The sequence below is a fragment of the Thunnus thynnus genome, chromosome 22 (assembly GCF_963924715.1).
Source record: "Thunnus thynnus chromosome 22, fThuThy2.1, whole genome shotgun sequence".
Lineage (NCBI taxonomy): Eukaryota > Metazoa > Chordata > Actinopteri > Scombriformes > Scombridae > Thunnus > Thunnus thynnus.
In genome coordinates this window covers 15,546,489-15,560,943 of record NC_089538.1, presented here as the reverse complement: position 1 = coordinate 15,560,943, position 14,455 = coordinate 15,546,489, and the positions used below count along the sequence as shown (strand labels likewise).

Below are 14,455 nucleotides of genomic sequence, written 5' to 3'. Positions count from 1 at the left end.
TCAGACAGCAGCGTGGGTCAGGGAACTACCTGCACCTGGGTAGTTTAGGCCTCCAGCCAATTTACGTGTCCTCTTGTTAACCTCTTTCTCTCTCTCTTCCTTCCAGGCCTTCACCAGCCAGATGGGTTAGACTTTGGTTTTGTTTTGCTTGCACGCATCACACACTTCACTCATCCATACATTGCATTCATGACTGATTTAGCTGACTAACATTATTATATTCTATATTAAGTTAACAATAAATCTCATTTTTAAAAGCTTTATTCATGTGTGATTCCCTCCTTTGTCACTGACTCTGAGCCAGTTCATGACAAATGGGGGCTTGTCCAAACTTTTTGAGTCTAGCTTGAGTGTGACAAATGAGGGCTTTTTCTCTGGTAAACCTAATCCTTTGTAAATTTTTGTCAATTTTCGCTTTTTGTAGGATTGTTGTTGGCCTGTCATGTTTAAAATCTTGCATATGTTGTGGTATCCACATGGCATGTGTGTATGCCTTGATGGCTGCCTGTTGTTGCCAATGTGGAGGGGTTTCATACATGAAATTGCATATTATTTTCTTCCCTGAATTCAGGATTTGGGGTAGCAATTGTTTAGTGGGGTTTGGGGTGGAGGTGCAGCACTTGTCCTCTGTTTTGGTTTTACTTACCTAACTTTGTTTTGCCTGTTTTAGTCGAAGTGCTTTAAATCAGGTAAGTGTTGGACCATTTGAACTACAATGCCTTGGTTGGGGTAGCCATTTTTTGTTGACCCATTAATCCCCTGTTAGGTTTGGATGCCTTTACTGTACAGATATTAACCTGTTCCCTCAAGATAATTATCTTGTTATCACAAGATAATTACAACACAAGATAACAACAACAAGATAAAAAAATACCACCTTTTGAGACTTTAGGGGCTCCGTAGTTTCAAAATTCATTCAAACTTTTATTTAACCCAATTTATTTTCAATGGTGCCCTGACACACACATCAAAAGAATAGGCCACAACCTTTAACAAAATAAACTTGTATAGAAAGATTAAGACAAATGATGAGACAATGACAATGACATCATGAGACAAGGATGTTTCCTTCCCAGGGTCATGAAACAATCAGAAAATAAGTTATATTTCAGTCATTCTTTCTCTCAGAGAAAGCTTTCCAGTCTGTCTTTCTGTGGCTCGCTCGTGCTCTCAGCTCACTCACCCTCTCTTTTCTCTTATCCTCTCTCTATATCTCTGTCTCTCTTCCTTCTATGTAAAGCAAGGAATCTCTGTCTGTCTGTATGTATGTATATATGTGGGTTTATCCTTCGCATATCTCGAGAGCCTTTCATCCGATCTACTTCATATCTGGCAGATGGATTGCTGGGGAAAGGAGAAAGTGCAATGTCGAAAGTGCAATGTCGATGAGCAGTTCTCGAGAAATATATAAAAATACCTAATAAATAACGTTAATTTTCTTCTTCTTCTGCCCGTGGAGTCAACGAACAGAAATACGGACAGCGCTACTCTGCCATTGCAACCCACACTGTGGTTGGAAGTAGAGGTGGGATTACATCCATAGTGTTAATGATTTGAAAACGTTTAAGAGACTTAAGCTCTACTATTAAATAGTGTACTGTGAATGAAACTTGGCATGTACATTCGAGACTTAGTGCTGAATGTCTCAGGCACGTTCAGACATAAATCCAATCAACTTCAGCTCAACTCAAAACTGTAGTCTCCAGATAATGTGCATGTGAGGTGTTTAGGGAGCATCGTTAAATTATAGCGTCTACTGATAGCCTGCCTGTGAGGCATTTAAGGGACATCGGTAAATTGTAGCGCTATCAGTAGACACAACATGCCTCACACGTAGGAATTAAGAGTTAAGGATTTAAGGATACAATAAGGAAATAATCTGTGACCTTCCACAAAACAATGATTTATTTTGTTTTCTTTCTTTTTTTTTAATTTTACATAATGTGTGTTTTTTATTTTTAAAATCACCACCAGAATCTACAAATGACACAGAAATTTAATGACAACACAATAGTTTGGTTCAAAGTGATAAACATTAAATTCAAAGCATCTTATTCTGTGGGCAGTAATGGTTTACAATTATGCTTTTCTATTTAACAATACTGACACCAAAAGGAGAGTTACTATAATTCAGTACATAACAGTAAAATGACAAAACACATAAAAAGTAAAAAATGAAATATTTATACGAACATTTACATTACAGGGTCTGAGGATCGAGGATGTTATATTGCTGTACAGATTGTAAAGTCCCCTGAGGCTAATTTGTGATTTGTTTTTTTATTTATCTATTTATTTTAAGTGATAAACATAAAATCTAAAGCCTCTTACATGAAATTAATATGTGGGAAGTATTAATTTACAAGTGTAGTTTGCTTTGCTGATAAACAATGAGACCAAAATGCCTATTTTAAGAGAGTTAATTTAACACAGTAAAATAAGAAAACATAAAATGTAAAAATACAAAGATTTTCATTGAGAATGTCATTTCCTTTATAAACAATCTCTTGACTGAAATCATATTACACATTGCATTCTGTGCCATCTATTCATATATTTATGAACATTTTAACTAAAAGTAACTCATTAAACCTTTTACATTTGCTGCTCCTGTGGAAAACAGGAAGTGATGCATTTTATATGATCAAAAACCAGCAAAGGTGATCTATTACAAAGACTGAACCACACTGAACAAAGAAAACAGACACTCAAAATACATCAACAAAAAAGTCAAAGGGAAAATATATCACAGTACTGTCCACACTGCCTGATTGCTAACTGATCTCTGGCAAGTACAGAGAAAAATAAAGCATCAATCAATAAATAAAAACATCAATCTTGTGGATCACCATGATCACATGCAGTGTTGTAAAATAACCTCTCTTATCCTCATTAAAAAAATGTATTTTATCTTATTGCAACTCTGAAATCTAGTCTGCATTTTTCTGTTTTCTTCTTAAAGTACAAAAACACCCAGAAGTTTTGTTCTGCTTCTTTTCTTCTTTTCTGTGTTGCTTCAGTGGGACATTGAGATTTTTACTCTTTTGCCATTTTTCCAGCATTTGACTCAATTGCACTATTTGTCTAATTTTCCTCTTCTACCTCCTGGTAGAACTGAATCATTTAGCTTTAAATTGCCAAAACCCTCTGACAAAGTGTTCAGTTCATCTTCATTTGGATCAAATTTTTTTATATCTTTACTTTTATCATCACTTAACTGTCTTCTCAAGTTAAGCCCAAAGGTTTCTGTTTTCGTATTTATGTTGCTATTTTGAATACTACTATGAGTTGTTTGAACTTCGTTTGGACGGCCTCCACCCTCCATCACATTTTCTGCCACCTTGATCCTTGTCTCAACACCAACATCTTTGTGTCCAATATCCTTTTCCAGTTGCTCCTGTGGTTTGTCCTCCACACCCTCACTACCGTGACTCCCTGATGTTCCTCTCCTTTGTGCACATTCATTGTCTCCTATCTTTCGCTGTCTATTTCCCTTACCATCCGACTTCTCTCCCTCTTTCTCCACCAAATATCTTGAAGAAACATTTAACTTGCCACTGATTTCCTGTTTGCCCTCCTGCTCATCATTTGGTTTGTTCTGTCTAAAGTCATTAGCTGTTCTATTCTCCACGAGAGAATTTCGTCTTGATCTCTGTTCCTCTCTAACATCACCTAATTTTCTACTGTCCTGGTGTGTCATGGATGTGTCTCCCACTTGTGCATATTTATACTCTCTTGTCATTTGTTTCTTGTCTTCCTTAACATCCCTCTTCTCCTCTCTCCATTGCTCATGTCTGGTAGGTGAAGTGTTACTGATTCCCTGATTCTTTGACATGTTCCCATTACCATTAACAAGGTCATATATTTTGAGCTTTTGATTCACTGATGCCTTTTCTCTTTCATCAGCTCCAGTTGTGCTTTTCTTTTCTACCTTAACATCTTTTACCAGCTTCTCATCTCTCTGTCTGTCTAAACAAACAGAATCTTGCTCCTGTTTACCTTCCTGATCATCTACTCGTTTCTTCTCCTCATTTTCCTGTTTGTCCACAGTGTAACAATCCCCTCCTGCTGCTTCCTCATCCTTTATCCTCTTTCTGGTATGACTGGTATCAGACTGGGAGCCTCCATTGGCGGACCCCTCCTTGATGTCTTGAGAAATGTCTGTAACTTTCACTGGAAAGTGAAACAAAGATGAAGGTAAAATTAATTCAGACAAACTACTAATGTCCTACAATCATTCAGACAACACATCAGTGAGCATAATGGAAATGGTTGCTATCTTACCAGTCTTTTTCCTGTAAAACACAAGATAGGCACTGCTGGATCTAGCAGGAAAAACATGACAAGAATGAAATGTCTGTTTCATATTCAGCAAAATGTATGTTGAGGAAAAATAGATGAAAACTTACTTCATAATGTTATCCATCTGTATTGGCTGGTTATCAGGCTGTTGATGATAAGAATAACAAGGTGTTACATGATGAATAGTTTTTTTTGTCATCTGTCACATAACTGCACAAGATGAACTACTGATACTTTGGGAACAATAACACTGGAGTGGAGGTGATCAGTCTTACCAGTCTGGTAACTATGGTATCATCAAACTTATACCATCTCTCGTCATCCTTGATTGTTGCGGTGTAATGTCCACCTCTCAGATCACCAAAGTGATCAACAAACCCATACAGTTCATATGTCTCGTCCTGGAAACCAGTAGAAAAAGTGTCAGAAATCAGGACCAGGAATATAAAGATTATGTTATAAAATTGTAAAATATACAGTATATACCTCTGGTATCTGTAGGGTGCAGGGAACATCCACACTACATCTGACTTTGACGTAATTCTTGTAAAAGTTGTCAAACTTAAACCTCTTTAACAGCAGCGTCAAAACTTCTGGATGATGCTTCATCACACATTTCTAATTGAAACACAAAAACAATGAAATTAAATGAAATTAAATGTGATGCAATAGAAACAGTGATTATAAGATGACGTAATGTGACAAACTTTACATGACATCATGACCTTTTTAACAAATAAACTCATAATGCGACCCCTAAATCAGAGTTGATTTCACACATCACTTACAATAGTTGCATCAGATTTGGCATCACAGTGATCACAGTACATCTGGTTGGCTCCACTGACATCCAACACTCTGAAATACTTGTCAATGCCGTCCACCTGAAAAATGCAGATATGTTTCTTGCTCCTGAAATTTGTTAACCAATAAACTGAACAGGTTGTTTGTACACTCTCATCTATATATACACAAGGAGAAAACTTTCAAGCAGATTTCTCTCACTGCAAACAATTATGTCACAGCAGGTGTTTTCTTCACTAGTTGAAGGCAAAACATTTGCTGTGACATCAGTGAGCACTGGGGTGCAGCATGGTTGACAGTTTGAACACATACAGTGGAGGGCAGTGAAGACACATTCCTCTGAAATACCAACAACTGTGTCATTGCTAGTTTACAATGAAAAAGTTGTTGACAAGCAACAAGAACTAAAACATAAAAAATATTCTGACTTTGTAATTCAGTACAGTGCTGAAATACACTTCATGCCAGCATTCACATGAGTCATTTTGCATCAATCCAATTCAAATCTGAATCATAAAATAATATAAAACAATAATATAATAATATAAAACATCCATTTGTTATTTTTGTGGGTTTTTCCAAACATTTTAAAGCTGAATCCATGAAGCAGTATCATGGAGCTCTAGCAAAAGTTCAGTCAGGAAGACTATCTTTTGCATGCTCACATCTGTAGTTTTATGTCTCAAACCTCTGTCATTCCCCTCCCTATCGCATGCTCACTCATGTATTAAAAATGGCAGCTTAAAAGATATGTGTCCTTACCACACTATAGCCTTTCTTGTCAGAAATGACCAACTCAAGAGGTAGACTCCAAAATGGTCCATGAGTGTCAGTCTCTGTGTCACACTTAGAGCATTTGTTCTGGTGTGTCAGCTGTCCCTGAAATATCTTAAAGAACAAGAACACAGACTGCTAGCATTAGTTTTATTTTTTAAACTTACAGATCCTTCAGTTTCAGTGATGCCTGGTTGATGTAATATTATGTTGATACCTGTGATGCCTCAGGACTAGTCAGACTGGTCAGAATCTTCTCAAAGTACTCCGCAGCATCCCGATGTTCAAACACTGAGGGTGGGAAGATTAGAAATCAAATGTGTTTTTCTTTCTATAGAGGGCAAAATAACCATATTGACCATTTTGGCCAACTAAGAAATTATAGCAGAAAGAAAAGAAAAATACAAACACCAACTCTGGATTTTCTAGGAGCTGGGACTGTCCTTATATCAGATATGCTGTCTATTAATGAGGCTTAAACGCACAATATGTAATTTCAGCCGCTAGGGGTCTCTCAATCAAAACAATAACAAAAGATGGAGCGTGATGACAGTGTGAAGTAGCAAGGGATCATGGGAGTTGTTGTCTTCGTTGTTAAACAACCAGCTTCACCGGTATAGAATTGCTCCAGTATTAATCGTTTGGGATGTTTTTACCGGGAGCCGAATTACCCGCAGACGTCTCCTCCTCTCCAAAACAAACGGAACCGGAGATTACAGGTAAAAACACTGAATAAAGCTGTTTCACCTAAAAAATCAGTGTTTCTCCGCCAATGTTTGGCGAGCACTGGACATCCGGTACGGGCTGTTAGCCGAGCTGCTGCTAACATATGCTCTGTTTATTTCTCTTATAACTTTAGATCCAGACGTTCGGCTGGTTTCTCCCGGGAGCCGAATTATCCACAGAGGTTTCCTCCTCTCCAAAAACAAACATACACACAGATTAAAATCGTTAAAAATCTAATTAAAGCTGTTTCACCTAAAAAAATCAGTGTTTTTCTGACGGTATTTGGTGACCACCGGACTTCCTGGGGAGCTGTTAGTTTAACTACTGCTAACGTTTGCCCAGTTTATTTCTCTGATAACTTAAGATCCAGACGTCCAATGACTAAAATCCTTTATCCGGCTAAAATATATAGTTAAAAATGATGAAAAATTTATCAAGAAAATAATGTGGTTTAAAACTGAATAAAAGTCAATTTATAACAGTTTCTGTCAAACAACCACAACGCCAATGTATTATCTTGTATGTGTGTAAGTTACTCTTTGGTAGACACCATTGTAGCGGACAAACACAGCGCCGACGCAGGAATCTTGTGCACTATACTCTTTGGTAGAGGGGTATGACGTCGTTGATATGCGACCAAATGAAACGGTCCGTTTCTTTGATTAAGATTACAGATTTCTCTGGATTTGAAAATTGTTGGAAACATTTGGGATAATGTAAGTACACAACTCAACAACATATATAACATATGTCTAGTTGTTTTTAGACATTTTAATGCGGAATAATTACATATTATAGCTTTAATTTGTTGATGCCTGTTAAAGTGTTCTGCACACAAGATGCAGATATCTAAATCACTAGATATTATTTTAGGCTGCAATACAACATGCAGTTTCCCAAAGTAAGAGTATCTTTGGTCATGTAAGGTGTAAAGAATATACTGTACCATTCTTGATGCCCAGCTTCTTTGTGATGTTAAAGGTGTAAACTGGATTACATCTCTTTAAGTCTTCAAACAAGTTTTTAAGATAAAGCTCAAAACACTCAGTGTCAGGATTTTCACTGGTGTGCCTACAGAAAGTAAATACAGACCATGAGTGGTGCAGAACAGCACTAACCTCAGTTCAGTTCAAATAAAGACAACATTATATTACAATATAAGTTTTGTAACAAACCTTTCCACAGCTTCTCTGAACTCTTTGGTCATGAACAACACCTGCAGCACACTGTTCAAGTAACACGTAGCTCCTTGGTTCATCAAGCCACGATAAACTGTAAAGCAAATATCATCAAAATGCATGTTATTGCAGAACTGTCTAATTATCATTATTGTAAATTAATGCTTTTTCTCTTTCATCAGCTCCATCTGTGCTTTTCTTTTCTACCTTAACATCTTTTACCAGCTTCTCATTTCTCTGTCTGTCTAAACAAACAGAATCTTGCTCCTGTTTACCTTCCTGATCATCTACTCGTCTCATCTTTTTATTTTCCTGTTTCTCCACAGTGTTATGATGCTCTTCTGCTGCTTCCTCATCCTCCTTTCTCTTTCTGGTCTTTACATCACATTGCTCTTTACTATGACTGGTATCAGACTGGGAGCCTCCATTGGCGGACCCCTCCTTGATGTCTTGAGAAATGTCTGTAACTTTCACTGGAAAGTGAAACAAAGATGAAGGTAAAATTAATTCAGACAAACTACTAATGTCCTTCAATCATTCAGACAACACATCAGTGAGCATAATGGAAATGGTTGCTATCTTACCAGTCTTTTTCCTGTAAAACACAAGATAAGCACTGCTGGATCTAGCAGGAAAAACATGACAAGAATGAAATGTCTGTTTCATATTCAGCAAAATGTATATTGAGGAAAAATAGATGAAAACTTACTTCATAATGTTATCCATCTGTATTGGCTGGTTATCAGGCTGTTGATGATAAGAATAACAAGGTGTTACATGATGAATAGTTTTTTTTGTCATCTGTCACATAACTGCACAAGATGAACTACTGATACTTTGGGAACAATAACACTGGAGTGGAGGTGATCGGTCTTACCAGTCTGGTAACCATGGTATCATTAAAGTTATACCATCTCTCGTCATCCTTGATTGTTGCGGTGTAATGTCCACCTCTCAGATCACCAAAGTGATCAACAAACCCATACAGTTCATATGTCTCGTCCTGGAAACCAGTAGAAAAAGTGTCAGAAATCAGGACCAGGAATATAAAGATTATGTTATAAAATTGTAAAATATACAGTATATACCTCTGGTATCTGTAGGGTGCAGGGAACATCCACACTACATCTGACTTTGACGTAATTCTTGTAAAAGTTGTCAAACTTAAACCTCTTTAACAGCAGCGTCAAAACTTCTGGATGATGCTTCATCACACATTTCTAATTGAAACACAAAAACAATGAAATTAAATGAAATTAAATGTGATGCAATAGAAATAGTGATTATAAGATGACGTAATGTGACAAACTTTACATGACATCATGACCTTTTTAACAAATAAACTCATAATGCGACCCCTAAATCAGAGTTGATTTCACACAAACCATAAAGCATAATTTTCCATCACTTACAATAGTTGCATCAGATTTGGCATCACAGTGATCACAGTACATCTGGTTGGCTCCACTGACATCCAACCCTCTGAAATACTTGTCAATGCCGTCCACCTGAAAAATGCAGATATGTTTCTTGCCCCTGAAATTTGTTAACCAATAAACTGAACAGGTTGTTTGTACACTCTCATCTATATATACACAAGGAGAAAACTTTCAAGCAGATTTCTCTCACTGCAAACAATTATGTCACAGCAGGTGTTTTCTTCACTAGTTGAAGGCAAAACATTTGCTGTGACATCAGTGAGCACTGGGGTGCAGCATGGTTGACAGTTTGAACACATACAGTAGAGGGCAGTGAAGAAACATTCCTCTGAAATATCAACAACTGTGTCATTGCTAGTTTACAATGAAAAAGTTGTTGACAAGCAACAAGAACTAAAACATAAAAATTATTCTGACTTTGTAATTCAGTACAGTGCTGAAATACACTTCATGCCAGCATTCACATGAGCCATTTTGCATCAATCCAATTCAAATCTGAATCATAAAATAATATAAAACAATAATATAATAATATAAAACATCCATTTGTTATTTTTGTGGGTTTTTCCAAACACTTTAAAGCTGAATCCATGAAGCAGTTTCATGGAGCTCTAGAAAAAGTTCAGTCAGGAAGACTATCTTTTACATGCTCACATCTGTAGTTTTATGTCTCAAACCCTCTGTCATTCCCCTCCCTATCGCATGCTTACTCATAATTTCCTCACTGTCATTGCCTGAAATGTCAATTGAGACGTCAGCTGTTCACATCAGCTTGTCACATCTAACCAATAGCACGGTGACACACCTTCATTGTCAGCCTATCATATTGCGGCTGTCTTTTCAAATGTTTTCTCCCTCTCTGCCTCAATGCTTTAATGGTGCCGTTTTGCATGTACCACCACCTCCCCATCACCTCCCAGTCTTTGCAGATTCATCACTTCATCACTTCATCAACCTCGGCAGAATTCATCAGCCACCACCAGTGTCTGGTCTCAATGGGGGGATTTATCTTGCTGCTGCTCGGGACTGATGTCCCTTGATTACAAAATCTCCCTGTAGAGTCTAAGTGCCAAAGACTTTTGACAACATTTAATCATCAACATCATCTGTATGATAAATATTCTTTTTGCTTCATTCACTTGTCTCTCCTGACTGAACTTTTTTGGGTTGACAGCATTTACACATTTTTTCACAAACTCTACATCAATCCATGTGTTACATCAACATATACTGCAAGTTTCACTCAATATATAAAATGTTTCTCATTATTTGAAATATCACAAAAGCTCATGTGAATGGTGTTTCACTCAACGGATGAGAGCTCTTACCAAATGTGTGCTGACCTGTATCTAGTCTGGATATAGTATATTTAGTCTAAATCATTTGTCCTGGCAAATATTTAATATATTAAAAATGGCAGCTTAAAAGATATGTGTCCTTACCACACTATAGCCTTTCTTGTCAGAAACGACCAACTCAAGAGGTTGACTCCAAAATGGTCCATGAGTGTCAGTCTCTGTGTCACACTTAGAGCATTTGTTCTGGTGTGTCAGCTGTCCCTGAAATATCTTAAAGAACAAGAACACAGACTGCTAGCATTGTTTTTATTTTTTAAACTTACAGATTCTTCAGTTTCAGTGATGCCTGGTTGATGTAATATTATGTTGATACCTGTGATGCCTCAGGACTAGTCAGACTGGTCAGAATCTTCTCAAAGTACTCCGCAGCATCCCGATGTTCAAACACTGAGGGTGGGAAGATTAGAAATCAAATGTGTTTGTATTTCCATAGAGGGCAAAATAACCATATTGACCATTTTGGCCAACTAAGAAATTATATCAGAAAGAAAAGAAAAATACAAACACCAACTCTGGATTTTCTAGGAGCTGGGACTGTCCTTATATCAGATATGCTGTCTATTAATGAGGCTTAATTTACTGATAACTGTTAATGTGTTCTGCACACAAGATGCAGATATCTAAATCACTAGATATTATTTTAGGCTGTAATACTACATGCAGTTTTCCAAAGTAACTGTAACTTTGATCATGTAAGGTGTAAAGAATATACTGTACCATTCTTGATGCCCAGCTTCTTTGTGATGTTAAAGGTGTAAACTGGATTATATCTCTTTAAGTCCTCAAACAAGTTTTTAAGATGAAGCTCAAAACACTCAGTGTCAGGATTTTCACTGGTGTGCCTACAGAAAGTAAATACAGACCATGAGTGGTGCAGAACAGCACTAACCTCAGTTCAGTTCAAATAAAGACAACATTATATTACAATATAAGTTTTGTAACAAACCTTTCCACAGCTTCTCTGAACTCTTTGGTCATGAACAACACCTGCAGCACACTGTTCAAGGAAGACGTAGCTCCTTGGTTCACCAAGCCACGATAAACTGTAAAGCAAATATCATCAAAATGCATGTTATTGCAGAACTGTCTAAATATCATTATTGTAAATTAATGCCTTTTCTCTTTCATCAGCTCCATCTGTGCTTTTCTTTTCTACCTTAACATCTTTTACCAGCTTCTCATCTCTCTGTTTGTTCAAACAAACAGAATCTTGCTCCTGTTTACCTTCCTGATCATCTACTCGTCTCTTCTCCTCATTTTCCTGTTTCTCCACAGTGTTATGATGATCTTCTGCTGCTTCCTCATCCTCCTTTCTCTTTCTGGTCTTTACATCACATTGCTCTTTACTATGACTGGTATCAGACTGGGAGCCTCCATTGGCGGACCCCTCCTTGATGTCTTGAGAAATGTCTGTAACTTTCACTGGAAAGTGAAACAAAGATGAAGGTAAAATTAATTCAGACAAACTACTAATGTCCTTCAATCATTCAGACAACACATCAGTGAGCATAATGGAAATGGTTGCTATCTTACCAGTCTTTTTCCTGTAAAACACAAGATAAGCACTGCTGGATCTAGCAGGAAAAACATGACAAGAATGAAATGTCTGTTTCATATTCAGCAAAATGTATATTGAGGAAAAATAGATGAAAACTTACTTCATAATGTTATCCATCTGTATTGGCTGGTTATCAGGCTGTTGATGATAAGAATAACAAGGTGTTACATGATGAATAGTTTTTTTTGTCATCTGTCACATAACTGCACAAGATGAACTACTGATACTTTCGGAACATTAACACTGGAGTGGAGGTGATCAGTCTTACCAGTTCGGTAACCATGGTATCATTAAACTTATACCATCTCTCGTCATCCTGGCACTTGATTGTTGCGGTGTAATGTTCACCTCTCAGATCACCAAAGTGATCAACAAACCCATACAGTTCATATGTCTCGTCCTGGAAACCAGTAGAAAAAGTGTCAGAAATCAGGACCAGGAATATAAAGATTATGTTATAAAATTGTAAAATATACAGTATATACCTCTGGTATCTGTAGGGTGCAGGGAACATCCACACTACATCTGACTTTGCCATAATGCATGTGAATGTCGTCGAACTTAAACCTCTTTAACAGCAGCGTCAAAACTTCTGGATGATGCTTCATCACACATTTCTAATTGAAACACAAAAATAATGTAATTAAATGAAATTAAATGTGATGCAATAGAAACAGTGATTATAAGATGACGTAATGTGACAAACTTTACATGACATCATGACCTTTTTAACATATAAACTCATAATGCGACCCCTAAATCAGAGTTGATTTCACACAAACCATAAAGCATAATTTTCCATCACTTACAATAGTTGCATCAGATTTGGCATCACAGTGATCACAGTACATCTGGTTGGCTCCCCTGACATCCAACGCTCTGAAATACTTGTCAATGCCGTCCACCTGAAAAATGCAGATATGTTTCTTGCCCCTGAAATTTGTTAACCAATAAACTGAACAGGTCGTTTGTACACTCTCATCTATATATACACAAGGAGAAAACTTTCAAGCAGATTTCTCTCACTGCAAACAATTATGTCACAGCAGGTGTTTTCTTCACTAGTTGAAGGCAAAACATTTGCTGTGACATCAGTGAGCACTGGGGTGCAGCATGGTTGACAGTTTGAACACATACAGTAGAGGGCAGTGAAGACACATTCCTCTGAAATACCAACAACTGTGTCATTGCTAGTTTACAATGAAAAAGTTGTTGACAAGCAACAAGAACTAAAACATAAAAAATATTCTGACTTTGTAATTCAGTACAGTGCTGAAATACACTTCATGCCAGCATTCACATGAGTCATTTTGCATCAATCCAATTCAAATCTGAATCATAAAATAATATAAAACAATAATATAATAATATAAAACATCCATTTGTTATTTTTGTGGGTTTTTCCAAACATTTTAAAGCTGAATCCATGAAGCAGTTTCATGGAGCTCTAGCAAAAGTTCAGTCAGGAAGACTATCTTTTACATGCTCACATCTGTAGATTTATGTCTCAAACCCTCTGTCATTCCCCTCCCTATCGCATGCTCACTCATGTATTAAAAATGGCAGCTTAAATAATATGTGTCCTTACCACACTATAGCCTTTCTTGTCAGAAACGACCAACTCAAGAGGTAGACTCCAAAATGGTCCATGAGTGTCAGTCTCTGTGTCACACTTAGAGCATTTGTTCTGGTGTGTCAGCTGTCCCTGAAATATCTTAAAGAACAAGAACACAGACTGCTAGCATTGTTTTTATTTTTTAAACTTACAGATCCTTCAGTTTCAGTGATGCCTGGTTGATGTAATATTATGTTGATACCTGTGATGCCTCAGGACTAGTCAGACTGGTCAGAATCTTCTCAAAGTACTCCGCAGCATCCCGATGTTCAAACACTGAGGGTGGGAAGATTAGAAATCAAATGTGTTTGTATTTCCATAGAGGGCAAAATAACCATATTGACCATTTTGGCCAACTAAGAAATTATATCAGAAAGAAAAGAAAAATACAAACACCAACTCTGGATTTTCTAGGAGCTGGGACTGTCCTTATATCAGATATGCTGTCTATTAATGAGGCTTAATTTACTGATAACTGTTAATGTGTTCTGCACACAAGATGCAGATATCTAAATCACTAGATATTATTTTAGGCTGTAATACTACATGCAGTTTTCCAAAGTAACCGTAACTTTGATCATGTAAGGTGTAAAGAATATACTGTACCATTGTTGATGCCCAGCTTCTTTGTGATGTTAAAGGTGTAAACTGGATTGTATCTCTTTAAGTCCTCAAACAACTTTTTAAGATGAAGCTCAAAA

General features: G+C 37.0%; 1 protein-coding gene and 2 long non-coding RNA genes across 3 annotated transcripts; all 3 read right to left on the bottom strand.

Annotated features, from left to right (window-relative positions):
• Nucleotides 1-1,962: 1,962 nt before the first annotated feature.
• On the bottom strand, nucleotides 1,963-8,529 carry LOC137175111 (ubiquitin carboxyl-terminal hydrolase 47-like). Its single transcript, XM_067580807.1, has 13 exons — nucleotides 8,494-8,529; nucleotides 8,369-8,409; nucleotides 8,060-8,257; nucleotides 7,782-7,878; nucleotides 7,553-7,677; nucleotides 6,098-6,171; nucleotides 5,869-5,994; nucleotides 5,091-5,186; nucleotides 4,789-4,920; nucleotides 4,578-4,703; nucleotides 4,410-4,447; nucleotides 4,285-4,325; nucleotides 1,963-4,173 (listed from the first exon to the last, which is right to left on the bottom strand). The coding sequence occupies exons 1-13, from the start codon at nucleotides 8,508-8,510 to the stop codon at nucleotides 3,077-3,079; spliced, it is 2,208 nt and encodes a 735-aa protein (XP_067436908.1). The 5' UTR covers nucleotides 8,511-8,529; the 3' UTR covers nucleotides 1,963-3,076.
• Nucleotides 8,530-8,673: 144 nt separating this feature from the next.
• LOC137174716 (uncharacterized) lies at nucleotides 8,674-9,311 on the bottom strand. Its single transcript, XR_010925444.1, has 3 exons — nucleotides 9,197-9,311; nucleotides 8,873-9,004; nucleotides 8,674-8,787 (listed from the first exon to the last, which is right to left on the bottom strand). It is a non-coding gene; the product is annotated as an uncharacterized lncRNA (long non-coding RNA).
• Nucleotides 9,312-12,941: 3,630 nt separating this feature from the next.
• LOC137174717 (uncharacterized) lies at nucleotides 12,942-14,031 on the bottom strand. Its single transcript, XR_010925445.1, has 3 exons — nucleotides 13,957-14,031; nucleotides 13,728-13,853; nucleotides 12,942-13,044 (listed from the first exon to the last, which is right to left on the bottom strand). It is a non-coding gene; the product is annotated as an uncharacterized lncRNA (long non-coding RNA).
• Between the last annotated feature and the right edge of the window lie 424 nt (nucleotides 14,032-14,455).